At 43.4% G+C, this 27,106-nt stretch overlaps 1 protein-coding gene and 1 long non-coding RNA gene across 2 annotated transcripts in view; both read left to right on the top strand.

The window, feature by feature from the left end:
- The window catches only part of LOC139537405 (zinc finger SWIM domain-containing protein 6-like), a 64,102-nt gene extending 44,530 nt beyond the window's left edge, over positions 1-19,572 (top strand). Inside the window, exons 8-14 of the mRNA XM_071338656.1 lie at positions 1,711-1,857; positions 8,781-9,041; positions 9,145-9,280; positions 13,488-13,645; positions 13,782-13,945; positions 17,931-18,012; positions 18,380-19,572. Of these exons, the coding sequence (XP_071194757.1) occupies positions 1,711-1,857; positions 8,781-9,041; positions 9,145-9,280; positions 13,488-13,645; positions 13,782-13,945; positions 17,931-18,012; positions 18,380-19,242 (1,811 nt within the window). The 3' untranslated portion in view covers positions 19,243-19,572. The remainder of the gene's footprint in view (positions 1-1,710; positions 1,858-8,780; positions 9,042-9,144; positions 9,281-13,487; positions 13,646-13,781; positions 13,946-17,930; positions 18,013-18,379) is intronic.
- Positions 19,573-20,538: 966 nt separating this feature from the next.
- On the top strand, positions 20,539-20,777 carry LOC139537412 (uncharacterized). The gene is made up of 2 exons (XR_011667528.1): positions 20,539-20,655; positions 20,702-20,777. It is a non-coding gene; the product is annotated as an uncharacterized lncRNA (long non-coding RNA).
- The last annotated feature ends 6,329 nt before the right edge of the window (positions 20,778-27,106 follow it).

Genomic DNA, 27,106 nt, shown 5'->3' with positions numbered 1-27,106 from the left:
GTGTAGCTAGAGTGTTAACCGTGTAGCTAGAGTGTTAACCGTGTAGCTAGAGTGTTAACCGTGTAGCTAGAGTGTTAACCGTGTAGCTAGAGTGTTAACCGTGTAGCTAGAGTGTTAACCGTGTAGCTAGAGTGTTAACCGTGTAGCTAGAGTGTTAACCGTGTAGCTAGAGTGTTAACCGTGTAGCTAGAGTATTAACTGTAACTGGAGTAATACGGGTATTAACTGCAACTGGAGTAATACGGGTATTAACTGCAACTGGAGTAATACGGGTATTAACTGCAACTGGAGTAATACGGGTATTAACTGCAACTGGAGTAATACGGGTATTAACTGCAACTGGAGTAATACGGGTATTAACTGTAACTGGAGTAATACGGGTGTTAACCGTGTAGCTAGAGTGTTAACCGTGTAGCTAGAGTATTAACTGTAACTGGAGTAATACGGGTATTAACTGTAACTGGAGTAATACGGGTATTAACTGCAACTGGAGTAATACGGGTATTAACTGCAACTGGAGTAATACGGGTATTAACTGCAACTGGAGTAATACGGGTATTAACTGCAACTGGAGTAATACGGGTATTAACTGCAACTGGAGTAATACGGGTATTAACTGCAACTGGAGTAATACGGGTATTAACTGCAACTGGAGTAATACGGGTATTAACTGCAACTGGAGTAATACGGGTATTAACTGTAACTGGAGTAATACGGGTATTAACTGTAACTGGAGTAATACGGGTATTAACTGTAACTGGAGTAATACGGGTATTAACTGTAACTGGAGTAATACGGGTATTAACCGTGTAGCTAGGGTATTAACCGTGTAGCTAGGGTATTGACCGTGTAACTAGGGTATTGGCCGTGTAACTAGGGTATTGGCCGTGTAACGAGGAATACGGGTATTAACTGTAACTGGAGTAATACGGGTATTAACTGTAACTGTAACTGGAGTAATACGGGTATTAACTGTGTAGCTAGGGTATTAACCGTGTAGCTAGGGTATTAACCGTGTAACTAGGGTATTAACCGTGTAACTAGGGTATTAACCGTGTAACTAGGGTAATGAGTGTATTGCCTGTGTAACTAGAGTATTGCGTGTATTAACTGCGTAACCAGAGCATTAACTGCGTAACCAGATCATTAACTCCGTAACCAGAGTATTAACTGCGTGGCCAGGGTATTAACTGCGTAGCTAGGGTATTAACTGCGTAGCTAGGGTATTAACTGTGTATTAACTGTAACTGGAGTAATACATGTATTAACTGTGTAACCAGAGTATTAACTGCGTAAGTAGAGTAATATGTGTATTAACTGTGTAACTAGAGTAATACATGTATTAACTGTGTAACTAGAGTATTAACTGTGTAACTAGAGTAATATGTGTATTAACTGTGTAACTATAGAGTAATATGTGTATTAACTGTGTAACTAGAGTAATATGTGTATTAACTGTGTAACTAGAGTAATATGTGTATTAACTGTGTAACTAGAGTAATATGTGTATTAACTGTGTAACTAGAGTAATATGTGTATTAACTGTGTAACTAGAGTAATATGTGTATTAACTGTGTAACTATAGAGTAATATGTGTATTAACTGTGTAACTATAGAGTAAAATGTGTATTATCTGTGTAACTAGAGTAATAACTGTGTATTAACTGTGTAAATAGAGTAATAACAGTATGTGGTCGGTGTCCTCTCCAGAGCTGCTCCATAAAGGCATGACGTCAGTCACTAACATGGAGGGCTGGGTGGGCCACCCCCTGGACCCTATTGGCACTCTGTTCAGCACCCTACTGGACACGGGACGAGGAGACGAGGAGGGGGGCAACACCTTCCTAGACTTCTCAGGTACACGTAGGCACACACTTTCTCACTCTCTTTCCTGCATATTTAATTCATTGTATTTCTACAGTTTATTTTATTCTGCGCCATCTCTTATTCATGAGCTGTGATTTGGAGGATGGCTGAGGAAGAAATTAGTGATGTCATCAATGATGATTTGGTGTGATTGGTTCTGTCAGACGGGTTCTAGTGTTCCTGTTCTTCTAGATCAGACACTGTGTTTGTGTGCTTCATTAAATAGTACCCGCAAAACATCAGTCTCAACGTCAACAGTGAAGAGGCGACTCCGGGATGCTGGCCTTCGAGGCCAGCAAAATTCTGAGTACGGCGCTCAGACGACAAATCAACCCAAAGAGATATCCGCCATGTTGAAGTCAACAGAAGTCAGAAATAGCATTATAAATATTCACTTACTCCCAGGAATCCCAGTTCCACAATAAATGTTTGTTTTGTTCGATAATGTCCATCATTTATGTCCAAATTCCTCCTTGTTGTTCGCGCGTTCAGTACACAATCCAAACTCACGACGCGCGTGCAAGTCCAGCGGAAAGTACGGACAAAATGTCAAAAAAGTTATATTACAGTCCGTACAAACATGTCAAACGAAGTATAGAATCATTCTTTAGGATGTTTTTAACATAAATCTTCAATAATGTTCCAACCGGAGAATTCCTTTCTCTTCAGAAATGCAATGGAACTCAAGCTAACTCTCACATGAACGCGCATGGTCAGCTTGTGGCAATCTGGGAGAGACCTTACAAAATCCCCTCTCATTCGCCCCCACCTCACAGTAGAAGCATTAAACAAGGTTCTAAAGACTGTTGACATCTAGTGGAAGCTTTAGGAAGTGCAACATGACCCCATTTCCACTGTATCTTGGATAAGCAAAGAGTTGAAAAACTACAAACCTCAGATTTCCCACTTCCTGGTTGTATTTTTTTCTCAGGTTTTTGCCTGCCATATGAGTTCTGTTATACTCACAGACATCATTCAAACAGTTTTAGAAACTTCAGAGTGTTTTCTATCCAAATCTACTAATAATATGCATATCCTAGGATCGGGGCCTGAGTAGCAGGCAGTTTACTCTGGGCACGCTTTTCATCCGGACGTGAAAATACTGCCCCTCCACCCAAGAGAGGTTAATCAGAACAGCAGTTTTCAGCTGTGCTAACATAATTGCAAAAGGGTTTTCTAATGATCAATTAGCCTTTTTAAAATGATAAAGTTGGATTAGCTAACACAACGTGCCATTGGAACACAGGAGTGATGGTTGCTGATAATGGGCCTCTGTATTCCTATGTAGATAATCCATTAAAAAAATCTGCCGTTTCCTGCTACAATAGTCATTTACAACATTAACAAAGTCTACACAACATTAACAATGTCTACACTGTATTTCTGATAAATATTAAGTTATTTTAATGGACCAAAATTTGCTTTTCTTTCACAAACAAGGACATTTCTAAGTGACCCTAAACGTTTTAACGGTAGTGTATATACACATACACACACACACACACACACACACACACACACACACAGTACCAGTCAAAAGTTTGGACATAACTACACATTCCAGGGTTTTTCCTTATTTGTACTATTTTCTACATTGTAGAATAATAGAGAAGACATCAAAACTATGAAATAACACATATGGAAAAGTAAAGCACCCCAAACCATCACACCACCTCCTCCATGCTTCACGGTGGGAACCACACATGCTGAGTTCATCGGTTCACCTACTCTGCGTCTCACAAAGACATGGCGGTTGGAAACAAAAATCTCAAATTTGGACTCATCAGACCAAGGACAGATTTCCACCGGTCTAATATTCATTGCTCGTGTTTCTTGGCCCAAGCAAGTCTCTTCTTATTATTGATGTCCGTGCTTCTACACCTGCATTGCTTGCTGTTTGGGGTTTTAGGCTGGGTGTCTGTACAGCACCTTTTGACATCAGCTGATGTAAGAAGGGCTTTGTAAATGCATTTGATTTGATAGTACTGGTTTCTTTTACTTGTTACTTGAACTCTGTGAAGCATTTATTTGGGCTGCAATATCTGAGGCTGGTAACTCTAAAGAACTTATCCGCTGCAGCAGAGGTAACTCTGGGTCTTCCTTTCCAGCGGCGGTCCTCATGAGAGCCAGTTTCATCATAGCGCTTGATGGTTTTTGCAACTGCACTTGAAGAAACTTTCAAAGTTCTTGACATTTTCCCGGATTGGCTGACCTTCATGTCTTAAAGTAACGATGGACTGTTGTTTCTCTTTGCTTATTTGAACTGTTCTTGCTATAATATGGACTTAGCCCTATTTGGTAAAATACCATCTTCTGTATACCTACCTCGTCACAACACGAGGTGTGTGTGTGTATATATACTGAACAAAAATATAAACTCAACAATTTAAGATTTTACTGAGTTACAGTTCATTAAAGGAAATCGGTCAATAGAAATAAATAAATGAGGCCCTAATCTATGGATTTCACATGACTGGGAATACAGATATGCATCTGTTGGTCACAAATACCTTGAAACAAAATGTAGGGGCGTTGATCAGAAAACCAGTCCGTATCTGGTGACCACCATTTACCTTATGCAGTACAACACATCTCCTTCGCATTGAGTTGATCAGGCTGTTGATTGTGGAATGTTGTCCAACTCCTCTTCAATGGCTTTGCGAAGTTGTTGGATATTAGAGGGAAGTGGAACACGCTGTCGATCCAGAGCATCCCAAATATTTTCAATGGGTTACATGTCTGGTGAGTATGCAGGCAATGGAAGAACTGGGACTTTTTCAGCTTCCAGGAATTGTGTACAGATCCTTGCGACATGGGACCGTGCATTATCATTCCTTAACATGAGGCGATGGCGTTGGATGAATGGAACGACAATGGGCCTCAGGATCTCGTCACGGTATCTCTGCGCATTCAAATTGCCATTGATAAAATGCAATTGGGTTCATTGTCCATAGCTTATGCCTGCCCATACCATAACCCCACCGCCACCATGGTGCACTCTGTTCACAACGTTGACATCAGCAAACCGCTCACGCGGTCTGCGGTTGGGAGGCCGGTTGGACGTACTGCCAAATTCTTTAAAACGACGTTGGAGGTGGCTTATGGTAAATAAATTAACATTCAATCCTCTGGCAACAGCTCTGGTGGACATTCCTGCAGTCAGCATGCCAAATGCACGCTCCCTCAACTTGAGACATCTGTGGCATTGTTGTGTGACAAAACTGCACATTTGTGTATTTTTATTGTCCCCAGAACAAGGTTCACCTATGTAATGATCGTGCTGTTTAATCAGCTTCTTGATATGCCACACCTGTCAGTTGGATGGATTATCTTGGCAATGGTGAAATACTCACTAACAGGGATGTAAACAAATTTGTGCACAAAATGTGAGAGAAATAAGCTTTTTGTGTGTATGGAATATTTCTGGGATCTTTTATATCAGCCATGAAACATGTAAACACCACTTTACATGTTGCGTTTATATTTTTGATCAGCGTATACATCTCAATTACGGAACCAGCACATCAAACATTGATCATTGTGAAGCCCTAAGAGACTTTGGCCTTGGTTGAAATAAGTCATTTTGGTGCAGACTGTAGACTATATCCGTATCTGGTGTGTTGGTGCTGGGGGTAAAACTAGCGCCTGGACACCCAGTAGCTCTGCATCACTGAAATGGCATGTTGTGGTGTTCTGGGACAGCGCAGAGCTAATTTCATAATAATGGAGGTGACTGTATTGTAGGTTATTATAGTTTTGTGTTTTTATTTCTATTTGTTTTTAAGGTTTTATTTGAAATTCAGTTTAGTTTTAGTTTGTTTTCAGATCCACTTTCTTCGTCTTTATTTAAAGTTTTATAAAAATTTATTTAGTTTTTATATTGTTTAGTTTTTATGTTAGTGACAGAAAGAAGCCTATCCAATACACTGTTTGTGGGGGGATGTCACTTCTTGCCACTGTGGGGCAGTAATGTATAAGGTGATGGGTCAGGTCATAGGTTAGGTTTAAAGGTAGACTCAGTAAACACTAGTAGTGGGTCAACAACCAGGAGCGTTGAAGCGCGAAGCTAAACTTCTTCACTGTTTTGGTCCAGTAGCTACCAGGTTATAGCAGCGTGAAACCCACCGGTGCATATGCGCAGATACTCGGTCTTGCATCGTGCTCATTGGAGCAGATCACTTTTGTCAAGTCGGTGCCTTTTTAAAGTGTGTTGCATTCTGGGGGGAAAAATTGTCAGACATGTCGACTGCATGAACGTTACAAAAATTATGTGGTCAAAGGTGAAGTTTTGACTGCAGTCGATTGCAAGTTTCTGCAGTTGCTCCTCACAGGCTTCATCCTGCAGCCATTGCCTGCACGGTGGGAGGCTCTATTGTCAACTAATCATTAGGCTGTTTTTGTTTGACCCACACGAACGTGACCAAACACATGACTGAAACAGGGACCAATTTTCCTTAATTTATGTGTACAGTGGATATATACAAATAAATATGATTTGAGGCTCTCTCTAACTGATTCTGCAAGGTGTACATGCATAATAATATTATGTTTTCAGTGTGTAATATGGGGGTGGGACATCATATAGAAAAACATTTTATAAACAGTGGCAACACTGCCATGTTGATCTGAGCCTTGCTGTTAGAAAACCACATTAGTGTCCGACTGTTGCAGAGTCACCTCCCCCGACTCCACTCCTTGACTTTTGTCTACAGTTGGTTTCTTTAGCCTTGCCACTCAAATGTGCCCAATCTCTGCGTGGCTGCTCGTCATCTCGATGAGTCTATCTGTAAATTATAAAGTCAATCTCAATGTGCCCCGCCAGATTCAGAAGCTTGAAAACCCCATTAGAAAAAAAGCTTGACAACCCCATTCGATTTTTGCCTCGCAAACTAAAACTGAACATAATTCAAGAGGGTTTTTATTTTGTTTTCGATTCAAAGATAATAATAGTGTTTTTTTTATTTAAAAAAAATTACAGATTTGTTAATTATTTATATTTCAGTTGAGTTTCAGTTTTAATTTACTATAATAACCTTACTGTATTGAATCTGACACAGATTGATCCACAACCTTGCTGTATTGAATCTGACCGATTGATCCACAACCTTGCTGTATTGAATCTGACCGATTGATCCACAACCTTGCTGTATTGAATCTGACCGATTGATCCACAACCTTGCTGTATTGAATCTGATGGGTTGATCCACAACCTTGCTGTATTGAATCTGATGGGTTGATCCACAACCTTGCTGTATTGAATCTGATGGGTTGATCCACAACCTTGCTGTATTGAATCTGGTAGATTGATCCACAACCTTGCTGTATTGAATCTGACAGATTGATCCACAACCTTGCTGTATTGAATCTGACAGGTTGATCCACAACCTTGCTGTATTGAATCTGATGGGTTGATCCACAACCTTGCTGTATTGAATCTGATGGGTTGATCCACAACCTTGCTGTATTGAATCTGACAGATTGATCCACAACCTTGCTGTATTGAATCTGACCGATTGATCCACAACCTTGCTGTAGATTGAATCTGACAGGTTGATCCACAACCTTGCTGTAGATTGAATCTGACAGGTTGATCCACAACCTTGCTGTAGATTGAATCTGACGGGTTGATCCACAACCTTGCTGTAGATTGAATCTGACGGGTTGATCCACAACCTTGCTGTAGATTGAATCTGACGGGTTGATCCACAACCTTGCTGTAGATTGAATCTGACGGGTTGATCCACAACCTTGCTGTAGATTGAATCTGACGGGTTGATCCACAACCTTGCTGTATTGAATCTGACCGATTGATCCACAACCTTGCTGTAGATTGAATCTGACGGGTTGATCCACAACCTTGCTGTAGATTGAATCTGACGGGTTGATCCACAACCTTGCTGTAGATTGAATCTGACGGGTTGATCCACAACCTTGCTGTATTGAATCTGACGGGTTGATCCACAACCTTGCTGTATTGAATCTGACGGGTTGATCCACAACCTTGCTGTATTGAATCTGACGGGTTGATCCACAACCTTGCTGTATTGAATCTGACGGGTTGATCCACAACCTTGCTGTATTGAATCTGACGGGTTGATCCACAACCTTGCTGTAGATTGAATCTGACGGGTTGATCCACAACCTTGCTGTATTGAATCTGACAGATTGATCCACAACCTTGCTGTATTGAATCTGACGGGTTGATCCACAACCTTGCTGTATTGAATCTGACCGATTGATCCACAACCTTGCTGTATTGAATCTGACCGATTGATCCACAACCTTGCTGTAGATTGAATCTGACGGGTTGATCCACAACCTTGCTGTAGATTGAATCTGACGGGTTGATCCACAACCTTGCTGTAGATTGAATCTGACGGGTTGATCCACAACCTTGCTGTATTGAATCTGACGGGTTGATCCACAACCTTGCTGTATTGAATCTGACGGGTTGATCCACAACCTTGCTGTAGATTGAATCTGACCGATTGATCCACAACCTTGCTGTATTGAATCTGACGGGTTGATCCACAACCTTGCTGTATTGAATCTGACGGGTTGATCCACAACCTTGCTGTATTGAATCTGATGGGTTGATCCACAACCTTGCTGTAGATTGAATCTGACGGGTTGATCCACAACCTTGCTGTATTGAATCTGACAGATTGATCCACAACCTTGCTGTATTGAATCTGACGGGTTGATCCACAACCTTGCTGTAGATTGAATCTGACAGATTGATCCACAACCTTGCTGTATTGAATCTGATGGGTTGATCCACAACCTTGCTGTATTGAATCTGACGGGTTGATCCACAACCTTGCTGTTTCTCTCTATTAGATTTGGTGACATTTCAAAGAAGTGCTGTTTTTTTATGTGGTTTCTTTTGTTCTTTCGTTTCTTTCTGTCTACAGGCTCTGTGAGTTCAGCCAAAAGGTTGGAGCCCCACCTCTTCACAGCACAACACTTCCTGGACGATGGCCAATCGTTCGTAGCACTGGCTGTAGAGACTGCTCTGATTGGCTTAGGGCAGCAGAGGGTGATGCCTGACGGCCTATACGCCCAGGAGAAGGTGTGTCGCAACGAAGAGCAGCTATTGGCCAAGCTCCAGGAAGTGGAACTGAACGATGCCCTGGTCAAGATCTTCCGCAAGCAAGCAGTCTTCCTGCTAGAGGGTGAGGGGGAGATACACACACACACACACACACACACACACACACACCCTCTCTCTCTACCTCTCTACCTCTACTCCCTAACCCTGTATTCTGTCTCCTGTAGCTGGTCCATACAGTGGTCTAGGAGAGTTGCTCTACAGAGAGAGTGTTCCCATGCATACTTTCGCCAAGTATCTCTTCACCTCCCTACTACCTCACGACGCTGAACTGGCGTACAAAATTGCACTGAGAGCCATGAGGTGAGTAACAAACGCACACACAAACCTGTATCAGAAAATAACACTTCAGTTGAAAAAGGAGCTCAGCCTCATTTGAGTCTCAAATTCTGTGTGTGTGTCTGTGACGAGAAAGCTATCCTGGGTGCTGTTTAATCACAAAGCTCCCTTTCACTGGAATCTTTATTAAATAATTAAACAGCACTGAAAATGAGTTCAAGAGAATGGTTGAATAATACAGTTTTATTTAAATATCAACTCAGCAAAAAAAAAAACGCCCCGTTGTCTTTCAAAGATAATTCGTAAAAATCCAAATATCTTCACAGATCTTCATTGTAAAGGGTTTAAACACTGTGTCCCATGCTTGTTCAAACAACCATAAACAATTAATGAACATGCACCTGTGGAACGGTCGTTAGGACACTAACAGCTTACAGACGGTGGGCAATTAAGGTCGCACTTATGAAAACTTAGGACACTAAAGAGGCCTTTCTACTGACTCTGGAAAACACCAAAAGAAAGATGCCCAGGGTGCCTGCTCATCTGTGTGAACGTGCCTTATGCGTGCTGCAAGGAGGCATGAGGACTGCAGATGTGGCAAGGGCAATACATTGCAATGTCCATACTGTGAGATGCCTAAGGCAGCACTACAGGGAGACAGGACGGACAGCTGATTGTCCTCACAGTGGCAGACCACATGTAACAACACCTGCACAGGATCGGTACATCCGAACATCACACCTGCGGGACAGGTACAGGATGGCAACAACAACTGCCCGAGTTACACCTGGGACGCACGATCCCTCCATCAGTGCTCAGACTGTCCGCAATAGGCTGAGAGAGGCTGGACTGAGGGCTTGTAGGCCTGTTGTAAGGCAGGTCCTCACCAGACATCACCGGCAACAAAGTCGCTTATGGGCACAAACCCACCGTCGCTGTACCAGACAGGACTGGCAAAAAGTGCTCTTCACTGACGAGTCGCGGTTTTGTCTCACCAGGGGTGATGAAGGTGGAGGGTCCGTCATGGTCTGGGGCGTTGTCACAGCATCATCGGACTGAGCTTGTTGTCATTGCAGGCAATCTCAACGCTGTGCGTTACAGGGAAGACATCCTCCTCCCTCATGTGGTACCCTTCCTGCAGGCTCATCCTGACATGACCTTTCCGCATGACAATGGCACCAGCCATACTGCTCGTTCTGTGCATGATTTCTTGCAAGACAGGAATGTCAGTGTTCTGCCATGGCCAGCGAAGAGCCCAGATCTCAATCCCATTGAGCACGTCTAGGACCTGTTGGATCGGAGGGTGAGGGCTAGGGACATTCCCCACAGAAATGTCCGGGAACTTGCAGGTGCCTTGGTGGAAGAGTGGGGTAACATCTCACAGCAAAAACTGGCAAATCTGGTGCAGTCCATGAGGAGGAGATGCACTGCAGTACTTAATGCAGCTGGTGTCCACACCAGATACTGACTGTTACTTTTGATTTAGACCCCCCGTTTGTTCAGTGGCACGTTATTCCATTTCTGTTAGTCACATGCCTGTGGAACTTGTTCAGTTTATGTCTCAGTTAAGTCTTGTTATGTTCATAAAAATATTTACACACGTTAAGTTTGCTGAAAATAAACGCAGTTGACAGTGAGAGGCCATTTCTTTTTTTTGCTGAGTGTGTGTGTATGTATGCATGCATGTGTGTGTGTGTGTATATGTATGTGTGTGTGTATATATATATATATATATATATACAGTGGGGAGAACAAGTATTTGATACACTGCCGATTTTGCAGGTTTTCCTACTTACAAAGCATGTAGAGGTCTGTAATTTTTATCATAGGTACACTTCAACTGTAAGAGACGGAATCTAAAACAAAAATCCAGAAAATCACATTGTATGATTTTTAAGTAATTAATTTGCATTTTATTGCATGACATAAGTATTTGATCACCTACCAACCAGTAAGAATTCCGGCTCTCACAGACCTGTTAGTTTTTCTTTAAGAAGCCCTCCTGTTCTTCACTCATTACCTGTATTAACTGCACCTGTTTGAACTCGTTACCTGTATAAAAGACACCTGTCCACACACTCAATCAAACAGACTCCAACCTCTCCACAATGGCCAAGACCAGAGAGCTGTGTAAGGACATCAGGGATAAAATTGTAGACCTGCACAAGGCTGGGATGGGCTACAGGACAATAGGCAAGCAGCTTGGTGAGAAGGCAACAACTGTTGGCGCAATTATTAGAAAATGGAAGAAGTTCAAGATGACGGTCAATCACCCTCGGTCTGGGGCTCCATGCAAGATCTCACCTCGTGGGGCATCAATGATCATGAGGAAGGTGAGGGATCAGCCCAGAACTACACGGCAGGACCTGGTCAATAACCTGAAGAGAGCTGGGACCACAGTCTCAAAGAAAACCATTAGTAACACACCATGCCGTCATGGATTAAAATCCTGCAGCGCACGCAAGATCCCCCTGCTCAAGCCAGCGCATGTCCAGGCCCGTCTGAAGTTTGCCAATGACCATCTGGATGATCCAGAGGAGGAATGGGAGAAGGTCATGTGGTCTGATGAGACAAAAATAGAGCTTTTTGGTCTAAACTCCACTCGCCGTGTTTGGAGGAAGAAGAAGGATGAGTACAACCCCAAGAACAGCATCCCAACCGTGAAGCATGGAGGTGGAAACATCATTCTTTGGGGATGCTTTTCTGCAAAGGGGACAGGACAACTGCACCGTATTGAGGGGAGGATGGATGGGGCCATGTATCGCGAGATCTTGGCCAACAACCTCCTTCCCTCAGTAAGAGCATTGAAGATGGGTCGTGGCTGGTTCTTCCAGCATGACAACGACCCAAAACACACAGCCAGGGCAACTAAGGAGTGGCTCCGTAAGAAGCATCTCAAGGTCCTGGAGTGGCCTAGCCAGTCTCCAGACCTGAACCCAATAGAAAATCTTTGGAGGGAGCTGAAAGTCCGTATTGCCCAGCGACAGCCCCGAAACCTGAAGGATCTGGAGAAGGTCTGTATGGAGGAGTGGGCCAAAATCCCTGCTGCAGTGTGTGCAAACCTGGTCAAGAACTACAGGAAACGTATGATCTCTGTAATTGCACACAAAGGTTTCTGTACCAAATATTAAGTTCTGCTTTTCTGATGTATCAAATACTTATGTCATGCAATAAAATGCAAATAATTTACTTAAAAATCATACAATGTGATTTTCTGGATTTTTGTTTTAGATTCCGTCTCTCACAGTTGAAGTGTACCTATGATAAAAATTACAGACCTCTACATGCTTTGTAAGTAGGAAAACTTGCAAAATCGGCAGTGTATCAAATACTTGTTCTCCCCACTGTATATATATATATATATATATATTGATAGAGAGATATACACTGAGTGTAGAAAACATTAAATACACTTTCCTAGTATTGAGTTGCACCCCCTCATTTTGCCCTCAGAACAGCCTCAGTTCATTGGGGCATGGACTCTACAAGGTGTCGAAGCGTTCCACAGGGATTCTGGCCCATGTTTACTCCAGTGCTTCCTACAGTTGTGTCAAGCTGGCTGGATGTCCTTTAGGTTGTGGACCATTCTTGATGCACACGGGAAACTGTTGAGTGTGAAAAACCCAGCAGCGTTGCAGTTCTTTCCACAAACTGGTGTGCCTGGCACCTACTACCATACCTTGTTCAAAGGCACTTAAATCTTTAGTCTTGCCTATTTACCATTTGAATGGCACACACACAATCCATGTCTCAAAGCATAAAAATCCTTGTTTAACCTGTCTCCTCCCTTTCATCTACACTGTGGATTTAACAGGTGGCATCAGTAATCCAGCTTTCACCTGGATTCACCTGGTCAGTCTGTCATGGAAAGGGCAGGTGTCCATAATGTTTTGTACACTATTTTATGACGTGGGTTTTCATTTGGGTATCTTTCTGACCATTGAGAGGCTTATGAAACGTTTACAACTTTATTTAATTTTGCCCATGTTAAACTGAATTGTATTATATTTCAATCTTTATTTTCAACAACACAGTCTAGAATCAGCATCAGATATCAGCATCAGTGGCATGAAGACTTTCTATTTCTGAACTCTGCTTTAACAGAAGCACTGGATCTTGCAGAGAGACCGGGATTTCCCATAAGCCTTAGAAGACCCCTTAAGGCCCATGCTTCCTTATTAGAAGCAAAACAGTTATATTAAACATCAGTGTATTAAATGTGTGTCTTTAGGTTACCGGTCCTGGAAACCACAGCTCCATCAGGTGATCTATCCAGACCTCACCATATAGTATCTATGGTCCCCAACCGCTACCCTCGCTGGTTCACTCTGTCTCACATAGAGTCACAACAATGTGAACTGGCCTCCACCATGCTTACCGCAGCCAAAGGTACGTACACAAACAAACGTACTGTATGTACAAACACACACACCGTACAAAAACAAAAATACACACATGCTCAGACAATAATGTTTACGATCTTTTCTGCAAATAGGTGGTTTTATATTGGGTTTTTGTCTCTCAGGTGATGGGCGTAAGTTAGAAACGGTGTTAGAGTCCATCCAGAAGAACATCCACTCCTCGTCTCACATCTTCAAACTGGCTCAGGATGCCTTCAAGATCGCTACTCTGATGGACAGCCTGCCAGACCTCACACTGCTTAAAGTCTCACTGGAGCTGGGCCTTCAGGTAACATATACACTACCGGTCAAATGTTTTAGCCACCCACATTTTCCCAGTTTTTATAGACATTTAAGCAGTTCAAGTCCAGTGAATAACCTGAAATGGTACAAAGGTAAGCGGTAAACTGCCAGAGGTTTAAAAAAAGTTTAGGTTACCAAAAACGGAAAAATAATGTACATTTCACAGTTATTTAAAAAGGCCTTTTTCAGGGAACAAGTAATGGGTTAACAACTTACAGCTGTTCTGCAGCGATGGAAGTAAATGAAGCTTTGAAAGTTGGTGCTAACAATTCCTACATGTGTCTGTATTAAAGCGGTGTTGGTACAGACTGTTACTACACCCTCTTAAGCATTATTTGGACAGTATTGTACTACAGGAAGTAGTATATTGCTATCATAATGGTAAGACAAATGCAATTAACAAAGGAAGACAGACCATTATAACCCTTAAAAGTGTAGGTCTTTCCTTTCGATAAATTGCAAAGAAAGCCAAGGTGTCAGTGAGTATAGTTTCCTACACCATCAAAAGGCACTTGGAAACTGGAGGAAACTCTGACAGGAAGAGGTCTGGCAGACCCAAAGCCACAACAGAATCAGAAGACACGTTTCTTAGAGTCAACAGCTTGGGTGATAGGCGACTCACAGGACAACATCTTCAAGCACAGCTTAACACTGGATGTAATCAAGTCTCAGTTTCAACTGTGAAGAGAAGACTTCGAGCTGAATGTTTGACAGGTCGAGTGGCGGTAAGAAATCCATTGCTAAATATGAAAAAGAGGCTTGCCTGGGCCATGAAGCACTGCCAGTGGACTACTGAAGACTGAAGACATCTTCGGTTCATCATGCAGGGTTTTTGTATGCCGTTGAGTAGGCGAAAGGATGGTTCCTCAGTGTGTGACACCAACTGTCAAACATGGAGGAGGAAGCGTGATGGTCTTGGGGCTCTTTTGCTGATTCCAGAGTCGGCGACTTGCACAGAGTGAGTGGCACCCTGAACCAAAACGGCTACCACAGCATTTTGCAGTGCCATGCTATACCCTCTGGTGTACGTCTAGTTGGTCAGGGGTTCATCCTACAGCAAGATTATGACCCAGAACATACCTCCAGGCTATGTCAGAACTACCTTAGAAGAAAATAACAAGACGGTAGTCTTCAAATCATGGAATGGCTAGCACAATCTCCAGACTTAAACCCCATCGAGCTGGTTTGGGATGAACTGGGCAGAAGGATGAAAGTAAAGCAACCTACAAGTGCAACACATTTGTGGGAACTTCTGCAACAGTGTTGGGAAGGAATTTCCGAACAATATTTGATTTCCATCGTAGAAAGAATGCCACAAGTATGTTCGGCTGTTATGTCTGCAAAAGGTGGCTACTATAGGATTCAGGTCAGGGCTTTGATGGCCACTCCAATACCTTGACTTTGTTGTCCTTAAGCCATTTTGCCACAACTTTGGAAGTATGCTTGGGTCATTGTCCATTTCGAAGACCCATTTGCGACCAAGCTTTAACTTCCTGACTGATGTCTTGAGCTTTTGCTTCAATATAACCACATCATTTTCCTGCCTCATGATGCCATCTATTTTGTAAAGTGCACCAGTCCCTCCTGCAGCAAAGCACCCCCACAACATGATGCTGCCATTCCTGTGCTTCACGGTTGGGATGGTGTTCTTCGGCTTGCAAGCCTCCCCCTTTTTCCTCCAAACATAACGATGGTCATTATGGCCTAACAGTTCTATTTTTGTTTCATCAGACCAGAGGACATTTCTCCAAAAAGTACGATATTTGTTTCGATGTGCAGTTGCAAAATGTAGTCTAGGTTTTTTATGGAGGTTTTGGAGCAGTGGCTTCTTCCTTGCTGAGGGGCATTTGAGGTTTTTTTCGATATAGGACTCATTTGACTGTGGATATAGATACTTTTGTACCTGTTTCCTCCAGCATCTTCACAAGGTCCTTTGCTGTTGTTCTGGGATTGATTTGCACTTTTTGCATCGAGGTACGTTCATATCTAGGAGACAGAACGGGTCTCCTTCCAGAGCGGTATGACGTCTGCGTGGTCCCATGGTGTTTAAACTTGCATACTATTGTTTGTACAGATGAACGTGGTACCTTCAGCCGTTTGGAAATTGCTCCCAAGGACGAACCAGACTTGTGGAGGTCTACAATTTTTTTTCTGAGGTCTTGGCTGATTTCTTTTGATTTTCCTATGATGTCAAGCAAAGAGGCACTAGGTTTGAAGGTAGGCCTTGAAATACATCCACAGGTACGCCTCCAATTGACTCAAATGTTGTCAATTAGCCTATCAGAAGCTTCTAAAGCCATGACATCATTTTCTGGAATTTTCCAAGCTGTTTAAAGGCACAGTCAACTTAGTGTATGTAAACTTCTGACCCACTGGAATTGTGATACAGTGAAATAATCTGTCTGTAAACAATTGTTGGAAATTACTTGTCATGCACAAAGTACATGTCCTAACCCTCTTGCCAAAACTATAGTTTGTTTACAAGAAATTTGTGAAGTGGTTGAAAAATGACTTTTAATGACTCTAACCATGACTCCAGCCAAAAGAGTATGTAAACTTCCCACTTCAACTGCATATAAGCTCAGCAAAAAAGAAACATCTTCTCACTGTCAACTGTGTTTATTTTCAGCAAACTTAACAAAATAAGTAAATATTTGTATGAACATAAGATTCAACAATTGAGACATAAACTGAACAAGTTCCACAGACATGTGACTAACATAAATGGAATAATGTGTCCCTGAACAGACGGGGGATCAAAATCAAAAGTAACAGTCAGTATCTGGTGTGGCCACCAGCTGCATTAAGGACTGCAGTACATCTCCTCCTCATGGACTTCACCAGATTTGCCAGTTCTTGCTGTGAGATGTTACACCGCTCTTCCACCAGGGCACCTGCAAGTTCTCTGACATTTCTGGGGGGAATTCTGGCCCAAGCCCTCACCCTCCGATCCAACAGGTCCCAGACAGGAAGGGTACCACATGAGGGAGGAGGATGTCTTCCCTGTAACGCACAGCGTTGAGATTGCCTGCAATGACAACAAGCTCAGTCCGATGATGCTGTAACACACCGCCCCAGACCATGACGGACCCTCCACCTCCAAATCAATCCCGCTCCAGAGTACAGGCCTCGGTGTAATGCTCATTCCTTCGATAAAACCGCGACTCGTCAGTGAAGAGCACTGTTTGCCAGTCCTGTCTGGTCCAGAGAAGGTGGGTTTGTGCCCATAGGCGACGTTGTTGCCGGTGATGTCTGGTGAGGACCTGCCTTACAACAGGCCTACAAGCCCTCAGTCCAGCCTCTCTCAGCCTATTGCGGACAGTCTGAGCACTGATGGAGGGATTGTGCGTTCCAGGTGTAACTCGGGCAGTTGTTGCCATCCTGTACCTGTCCCGCAGGTGTGATGTTCGGATGTACCGATCCTGCGCAGGTGTTGTTACACGTGGTCTGCCACTGTGAGGACGATCAGCTGTCCGTCCTGTCTCCCTGTAGCGCTGTCTTAGGCGTCTCACAGTATGGATATTGCAATTTATTGCCCTGGCCACATCTGCATTTCTTATGCCTCCTTGCAGCATGCCTAAGGCACATTCACGCAGATGAGCAGGGACCCTGGGCATCTTTCTTTTGGTGTTTTTCAGAGTCAGTAGAAAGGCCTCTTTAGTGTCGTAAGTTTTCATAACTGTGACCTTAATTGCTTACCATCTGTAAGTTGTTAGTGTTTTGACGACCGTTCCAGAGGTGCATGTTCATTAATTGTTTATGGTTCTTTGAACAAGCATGGGAAACAGTGTTTAAACCCTTTACAATGAAGATCTGTGAAGTTATTTGGATTTTTACAAATTATCTTTGAAAGACAGGGTCCTGAAAAGGGACATTTTATAATTTTTGGGGTGCGTTTATGTTATATATATATATTCGCAAGCAAACAAACACACCTCTCTAACCTGTACCTGTTCCTTTCTCCCCTGAAGGTGATGAGAATGACTCTGTCCACGTTGAACTGGAGGAGGAGAGAGATGGTACGGTGGCTGGTCACCTGTGCCACAGAAGTTGGTGAGTTACTATTCTAATGCTGTTTTCCAGTGTGTGTGGCTGCAGAACATAAGTATCCTGTTGTTGAATTGGTTCCCATTTCCATTGTGCATAATGTCAACTGTGGTGTCAACTGTGGAAAACTGGTGAAACAGCTGATTGGCTGCTTTTTAGGCAATTGAGAAATAAATGGACCGGAGGAATAAAGAAGGCAAAATCTAGGTATTTTCTTGATGCTATGACAGAGTCTGCTGGTGATCCCGCTAAATTCTGAAAAACTGTTAACTCACTTAAACGAGGAAACTCCTTGACTTCCCCACTGTATGTGTGTGTGTAGAACATATTTCCATGACCTAACCAGCTTCTCCTCTGCTCTCCACTGCTCTAGGGGTGTATGCGTTGGACAGCATCATGCAGAGTTGGTTCACCCTGTTCACCCCGACCGAGGCCACCAGCATCGTGGCCACCACCGTCATGTCCAACACCACCATCGTCCGCCTGCACCTGGACTGTCACCAGCAGGAGAACCTGGCCTCCTCCGCCCGGACCCTGGCCCTGCAGTGTGCCATGAAGGACCCCCAGAACTGTTCCCTCTCCGCACTCACCCTCTGTGAGAAGGACCACATCGCCTTCGAGACGGCCTACCAGATCGTTCTGGACGCGGCCGTCACGGGGATGAGCTACACACAGCTCTTTACGATAGCCAGGTACATGGAGCACAGAGGATATCCCATGAGGGCATACAAGCTGGCCACGCTAGCCATGGCCCACCTTAACCTCAGCTACAACCAGGACACCCACCCGGCTATCAACGACGTGCTGTGGGCCTGTGCTCTGAGTCACTCTCTGGGGAAGAATGAGCTGGCTGCAGTCATCCCCCTGGTGGTGAAAAGTGTGAAGTGCGCCACTGTGCTGTCAGACATTTTGAGACGGTGCACATTGACCACGCCGGGCATGGTGGCACTGCACAGCCGCAGGAACTCTGGGAAGCTGATGTCGCTGGACAAGGCTCCACTCAGGCAACTGCTGGACGCCACCATCGGAGCCTACATCAACACCACGCACTCTCGCCTCACGCACATCAGCCCGCGCCACTACAGCGAGTTTATAGAGTTCCTCAGTAAGGCCAGAGAGACGTTCCTCATGGCCCAGGACGGACACATCCAGTTCACCCAGTTCATAGACAACCTCAAACAGATCTACAAGGGCAAGAAGAAACTCATGATGCTTGTACGGGAGAGGTTCGGTTGACGAAAGACTAAACTTAAAAACTATTGTGATTGGTCGATGGATCTATTGAGATGGAGATTGAGAGCGATCACGCCCCCTTTTACTTGATTCTGCCTTTGTATCCCTTTTAACTTAAAAAGTGACGGAAAAAGTGAAAGAAAAACCTGAAAACAACAAAAGGCCACATCGGTATTAATGTGTATAGACCCTATTTAGTTCACAAACAAGCAAACAAAAAAGAAAATTGTCATGTTGTGGAAGTGTGTGTGTGTCCCTTTATGTATAAAGACAGTGTGAAAGAGTGTAAGAGAGAGAGAACTAAAGAGAAAAATAAAATCTTTTTACACTGAGTATATGTTGTCCAGTGGCGAGATGTCCACATAGCACTCCTGTCCCCCTCTGTTAAATGCTCACAGCTCAGAGACAATGAGACAAACAAGGCTTAAAACCAAACAGAGCAACTCCATCAGACGTGACCAGTACCTCATACGGACCCAGCTTTATTCCCCCCTTGTACTCAGCCCTTCCTCACCCCTCCTTCCCCCACTCAGTGTAGTCAGTGTGTGTTAACAGTTAAATAACAACACAAACAGTTCACTATCCAGTTCAGTCCACAATTTCTTGTTTTATTTCTCTTTCGTAAGAGAGATCACCAACTCCAGGCTGACTGTCTGCTGTGGCTTTAGTAACAGGGATCACCAACTCCAGGCTGACTGTCTGCTGTGGCTTTAGTAACAGGGATCACCAACTCCAGGCTGACTGTCTGCTGTGGCTTTAGTAACAGAGATCATCAACTCCAGGCTGACTGTCTGCTGTGGCTTTAGTAACAGGGATCACCAACTCCAGGCTGACTGTCTGCTGTGGCTTTAGTAACAGGGATCATCAACTCCAGGCTGACTGTCTGCTGTGGCTTTAGTAACAGGGATCATCAACTCCAGGCTGACTGTCTGCTGTGGCTTTAGTAACAGGGATCACCAACTCCAGGCTGACTGTCTGCTGTGGCTTTAGTAACAGGGATCATCAACTCCAGGCTGACTGTCTGCTGTGGCTTTAGTAACAGGGATCACCAACTCCAGGCTGACTGTCTGCTGTGGCTTTAGTAACAGGGATCACCAACTCCAGGCTGACTGTCTGCTGTGGCTTTAGTAACAGGGATCACCAACTCTAGGCTGACTGTCTGCTGTGGCTTTAGTAACAGGGATCACCAACTCCAGGCTGACTGTACTGTGGCTTTAGTAACAGATCACCAACTCCAGGCTGACTGTCTGCTGTGGCTTTAGTAACAGGGATCACCAACTCCAGGCTGACTGTACTGTGGCTTTAGTAACAGAGATCATCAACTCCAGGCTGACTGTCTGCTGTGGCTTTAGTAACAGATCACCAACTCCAGGCTGACTGTCTGCTGTGGCTTTAGTAACAGATCACCAACTCCAGGCTGACTGTCTGCTGTGGCTTTAGTAACAGAGATCATCAACTCCAGGCTGACTGTCTGCTGTGGCTTTGCAGTGTTGTTTACCCTGATGCTTTAGACACGTGCAGAAACACACGCACACACACACACATAGAAACACATAGTAACGGACACAATCAAACTCATGCAGTTGCAGAAACAACCTATAAACACACACTTGCAGAAAAATACAATTATACTGTCATAGTGCTTGCGCTTGTGGAAACTTAGCAACTGTCAACATACATTCTCAGGGATTTCTCAACAAAAAAAGCAAAGGAAAATAAAAAAGAGAGAATGAGAGCATTTTATTGTACTGTATATATGATAGTATATGTCTGAATATTGAAAACAAATGTATACGTTAACTAATTTATTAAATCATATTCTATGTAATGCAAAATACTTGAAGCTGCAGTACCATGGTTTTTATAACCAAAACATATCAGAAGGACTTTTAAAACGTGTCGCGTTGCGTCATCAGGGGCCAGGACAAAGGTCAAAGGTTAGGGGTCATCTCAGTAGGACTGTTAGCTGGGCGACCCCGGAGAGACAGACAGACTGACATCCACTGGACTGCTTGACAGGAACCGGCTGTTTGCTAAAAAGGACATGGATGTTGTATTTTGTGTGGACCAGCAAAATATATGTATCCTCCAGTTGAACACTGTTGTATTGGGCACCGTGGTATAAGAGGAGAGAAAGAGAAGAGAGAGAAACTGCCCAGGAGCCCGATCAGTGAGCCTTAGCATTACAAGTGGAGAACTCCGGCCCAGTGCCTACGAAGCCGTGAAATGTAGATCCGACAAAATCCCTGACTTTTTACTAATAATTAGCATAGTAATACGCTGTGGTGAAATTTGGTTTGTTCACGCATCATGTCTCCTTCCACAGTGTTCAAGTCACAAAAAATAATCTCCATTATATGCACAACAACAAATTAAAACATGTACATGCCTCTACAACGAACCTACAACATGCCTCTTCTGTCGACTCCTTGACTTTGTGCAGGACAGAAAGTTGCTATGTTGGTCTTGACTGTTCAATTTTGTTTTGTTACGCTTTTTTATATGTTTCTCCTTTTTTAACTTTTTAGTTATCTCTCTAGAATTATTCAACGAGAACAGCCTTCTTTCTTGCCTTGTCTTAACGCTTTAAAACAACCAAACGGGAGTTCTGACTACCAAACTTTGTTCATTGAAATGAAAAAGCCAACCAACTTTGGTTACAACTTTTAGTGTCTTTCATTTTTAGCTGAATGGTTCTGTGTTTTGTGCTTTAAAAAGCCCTTCTCCTCTGTTTTTGTTTTTGGGTGCAGAAACATTGTCTAGTGTCTCTTGTCCCCTCATCCTCTAGAGGTTTGTCCAGACATATCATTCATGTTCCATTTTATTTATTATGATAGGTAAACGATTGTACTTCTTCAACCGTGTCAACATTGCTCATGATGTTAAAATTCAGATTTGATACACCAATATCAATTTATTTATGTAACTAAATCACTGTTTTTTAAACTTGTTAATAATTGAACTTTTTTGTTTGAATTAAAATTTGTTTTTTGAGAGGAGATCTTGTGTAGTGTTTATTTGCATTTATTTCTGAAGGTTCCTAGTTCTGCTATTTTACACACCGCATCATCAGTGGAAAAAGGAGAAACACTATGTTTTCCTTTCTTTTATGCCAGAATGTAAGTGAGTGAAACGCTGGGCCTCCTGGGAAATGATGAATCCACTGAGAGTAGTACTAGAAAGGATGTCAAGGTTTTTTCCTGCTCATTTGTTTCCTGGAAACAGTGTTTTAAAGTGTTTGGTGAATTTGGGGAGTATTCCAAGTGTTCGGTTCTTTATCACTCCTGATAGTCCATGCTGTTTCTAATAGAGATATGTATACATTCCACTCCAGATGATTCTGTGGAATTCAAAAGTAGTCTTTCCCCTAGATATTTTTTGTGATACAGGCTGGACGCTTTAGTTTACTTGGTTAGATGACGATAGGAAGATTCCTTCCTCTTCCTGTCTTTTATCGTTAACAGCATCCAGGGGGGCTGTTGAGGGTACAGGAAGTTTGAGTTGGAACCACAAAGGGAGGGGGATGGAGGAACAGGAACAGCCCCAATTACTCCAAACAATATAAAATCAAACTTTATTTGTCACATGCGCCGAATACAACAAGTGTAGACCTTACCATGAAATGCTTACTTACAAGCCCTTAACCAACAGTGCAGTTCAAGAAGAGTTAAGAAAATATTTACCAAATAAACTAAAGTAATATAACAATAACAAGGCAATATACAGGGGGTACCGGTACCGAGTCAGTGTGCGGGGGTACAGGTTAGAGGTGATTTGTACATGTAGGTAGGGGTGAAGTGACTATGCATAGATAATAAACAGCGAGTAGCAGCAGTGTACAAAACAATGGGGGGGGGGGGGGCAGGCAATGTAATAGACCGGTGACCATTTGATTAGTTATTCAGCAGCCTTATGGCTTGTCTTATTGTTAACAATGTTTTGACCCCCTCGCCCCAGTAGTCGTTCCATTCAAATCAATCACCACTGTCTGGATTTACTACCTGTGAAGTGTTTTGTATGTATCAGTACTGGCCACAGTAAATCCCCAAGCTAACAATGAACTCTACTAAACAGGAACCAGATAAAAAAGGTTGGGGTTGAGATTAGGCCTATATATCTCCGCCTTCCTATGTATTTGGGAGAGCAAGATAAGACTGACCTCTTATACAACCGGGAGAAAGGTCTGCACCTGACTAGTCAGGACCAGAGTCAGGACTGCGCTGTCCCCTGTCAGGACTCTAACATGCACTATTATATAGATTTACTCCAAGATGTAGTGTTCCCTGTCTATTTGGGTTTGTAGACCCCCCCCCCTTCTCAGAAAGTGTTAGAGAAACTGAGACCGGGGGTCTTCATTGTTTGGGGTTTTAGGCTAGGTTTATGGATAAGCACGTTGTGACATGCTGATGTAAAAAGGGCTTTTAAATACATTTGATTTTATTTACAGTATCCACGTCAGTGAGTGTATATCCTGTATAAATAGCCCGGCAGTGGGGAGTTTCTGTAACCCCATATCTGGCACCAGAGATCAGCTGGGACACACACACACATCCTGGCTGAACCAGACCATGATCCCATTCCTGTTCTCGTTCCCGGGAATGCCACATGGTTCCCAGTCCATCTGGGACGGCAATGTTCTTTCTCTGCATCTGTCTTTCTCTCTCTCCAGATTTCTGTTCTCTCATTACCTCTGGAAGAACAAACTGTTACAGCCTTGAGTTTGTGTTTATAGCTAATGTAATATCACTTCTCAGTACTGGCAACTATAGCTGAGGTAATATCACCACTCAGCACTGGCAACTAATCTACTGTTTTTCCATTTATCCCTGGGGGATCCTGAGGGTGCACACATTTCTGATCCAGCACTAACTCCTCTCTTTAAATTGGTTCAAATCCTGTGTCTGCCGTCACACCCATCAGTCATTTCCCATCCTGTCTCTCATGGTGATGCGTCTCCTTCCTGCTACAGAAACAGCTGGTCAGAGAGGTAAGGAGAGAGGAGCTTTGATCTGTCTGTCAAGGGTCAACTTTATCCTACTCCTTTACATCACCACAGAGACTGTCCAGACTCCAGAGGAAGGAGACTCCGTATCCATTTCAGTCTAACGACCACTGCACTAGTGAATGTCTGCATTCCACTTCCTCTCTGGACAGGAAATGACCCATTGTAAAAGTCTGGTGTTGATAGACACGTCTTGTTTTGTGATTTGTTTCACGGCAGTGCTTTGATACTTTATCAGGAGACAGCCAGCCCCTAAACACAACATTCTAGAACGAGGCGGAGAGCCGTTTAGCAAAGGTGGAATGGAGCCCCTACTGTGAGACTGCTACTGCCATTACTGGAGCTGTGCTGCTTGTTCATACTTTTGAGTATGATTCTATCGATTGTGCAACGTGGCTGTGGAATATTTTCTCCTTTTAACATTCCCTCTCAACTAAGCCATTCTCTGATCATGACAGTTCTAAGCCATTCTCTGATCATGACAGTTCTAAGGCATTCTCTGATCATGACAGTTCTAAGCCATTCTCTGATCATGACAGTTCTAAGGCATTCTCTGATCATGACAGTTCTAAGGCATTCTCTGATCATGTCAGATCTAAGGATACTGCAGGTAGGAAAGAGAAGCCGTTCTAATCGTACGTATACAACCAGGAGCTGAGAGCAATTTTACCTGCCTGCAAAAAATACACATACAAAGCAGCATAACCATTGATTGTTCAAAAGTGTGAATGTGTGATCTTTCTTTTGTCATTTAAAATGTATATACTTTTTCTCAGCTGGCTTGACCCCAATGTTTTGATTCTACATCTGTTATTCCCTTACCCCTCACCTCCATATTCTAAAGCAATATTCTCTGATCGATGCACTCGCTTTAGAGGCTGGTTACTGTTTGTGATTCCTCTGTGCGTGTATAAAGGATCTGCATTTGATTTCATCTACCACCAACAAACCTTGTGAACTCTACATTTGAATGCTTGTGTGGACAGTGGAGCACCTTCTCTGTTCCTGGCGTAGTTTAACCTCCACAGATCTCCTCATACAACAACAACACGTCCTCCTCTCTAATCAATGTGTCGCTTATCTCACAATGTCTCCATGTCTTCTATGGACAGATTTGAGCTTGCTCTATTAATTCATTTCTAAGAGTTCTTGTCATGGTACAGAAGAATGGTCACTCTGTCAAAATCAGTTGCTGGTTAGGTGTGGAATTCTAGAGATATATGTCCTGGAAGTCAAATGTCCACAGACATTTCCCACTGACTTTGATGTCTTAATTGCACAAAGTTTTAATTGGTTTATTTTTAGTACATAATTGCAGTTATCCCTCCATCCCTGTCTACCTGGAGGGGATTAGACTGCATCCATCATGCTCAGGTCGTTGGAATACATCATGTCCTGATAATCTGATTTTGGCTGTAAATGAACACCACACCTGTCCTCAGTACCATCATTATCTGTGGCTTGAGATCGACACTGGCCTTAACCACAGATCTAGGGTCAGATTCTCTCGCCTACATCTAACCTTAACCATTAGGTAGATGGATAAACAGCTGACCCTGGAGCAATGGTGAGGCAGTCTACAGTACATACTGCTGTTTGGTGTGAATGTATTGAATAGAGAGAGAGATGTTATGTTTCAGCAGCCTTCCTTATAATCCATGTCAGAGCTGGAAGCGACGCAGTTCTATTCACAATCCCACTGGCCTAATGCACTATGTCCGTCACACTAATTTAGGTCATTAGATGTGGTGGTACAATGCTGTGTTACTTCTTTATCGAAACAGACGCACGCACGCACGCACACACAAACAGACACACACACACCCTCACCCACACCCAAACCCACCCACATCCACACCCACCTCACCGTGGGACACAGTATGTAAACAAAGAGTGAACAGGGAATTCAGGAGGGGACTGAGCACGCACACCTGAGGGGCCCCAATGTTGAGGATCAGTGTGGCAGACGTGTTGTTACCTACCCTTACCACCTGGGGGCGGCCCGTCAGGAAGTCCAGGATCCAGTTGCAGAGGGAGGTGTTTAGTCCCAGGATCCTTAGCTTAGTGATGAGCTTTGAGGGCTCTATGGTGTTGAACACTGAGCTGTAGTCAATGAACAGCATTCTCACATAAGTGTTTCTTTAGTCCAGGTGGGAAAGGGCAGTGTGGAGAGCAATCGAGTTTGCGTCAACTGTGGATCTGTTGGGGATTTATGGGATAATGGTGTTGATGTGAACCATGACCTGCCTTTCAAAGCATTTCATGGCTACAGACGTGAGTGCTACGGGTCGGTAGTCATTTAAGCAAGTTGGTGGTCTGCTTAAAACATGTTGGTATTACAGACTCAGACAGGGAGAGGTTGAAAATTGCCAGTTGGTCAGCGCATGCTTGGACTACACGTCCTGGTAATCCGTCTGGCCCACGGCCTTGTGAATGTTGACCTGTTTAAAGGTTTAACGTATATGAAGATGGCGCCGAAGAACATGACTGATGTTTTACATTCTCCCAACCAATTGTGCTATTTTGTTATTTTTTTGCTTTTTGTGTAACTTACTTTTAAACATATTGTGTACATAATGTTGCTGCTACCATCTCTTATGACCAAAAATAACTTCTGGACATCAAAAAAGCAATTACTCACTGCGGACTGGAAGAAACTTTTTCCTTTAACGAGTCCTGCTAGTCCGACTAGAAGGATATCCTGCTTTCACTGGAACAGGCCCAGATCCACGCCTTTCGTGTGAAGAAAAGACGCCAGAAAAGGGGTCAAAGTTCAGGAATCCTTCTGAAAATCCGGAGGCGAGCGAATAAACTCCCACTCCCACTGCTTTCCATTTTTCTCGCTAACGTGAAATTTTTTGACAA

The sequence above is a fragment of the Salvelinus alpinus genome, chromosome 1 (assembly GCF_045679555.1).
Source record: "Salvelinus alpinus chromosome 1, SLU_Salpinus.1, whole genome shotgun sequence".
NCBI classification, from domain to species: Eukaryota; Metazoa; Chordata; class Actinopteri; order Salmoniformes; family Salmonidae; genus Salvelinus; species Salvelinus alpinus.
This window is presented reverse-complemented; position numbering and strand designations above follow the sequence as displayed.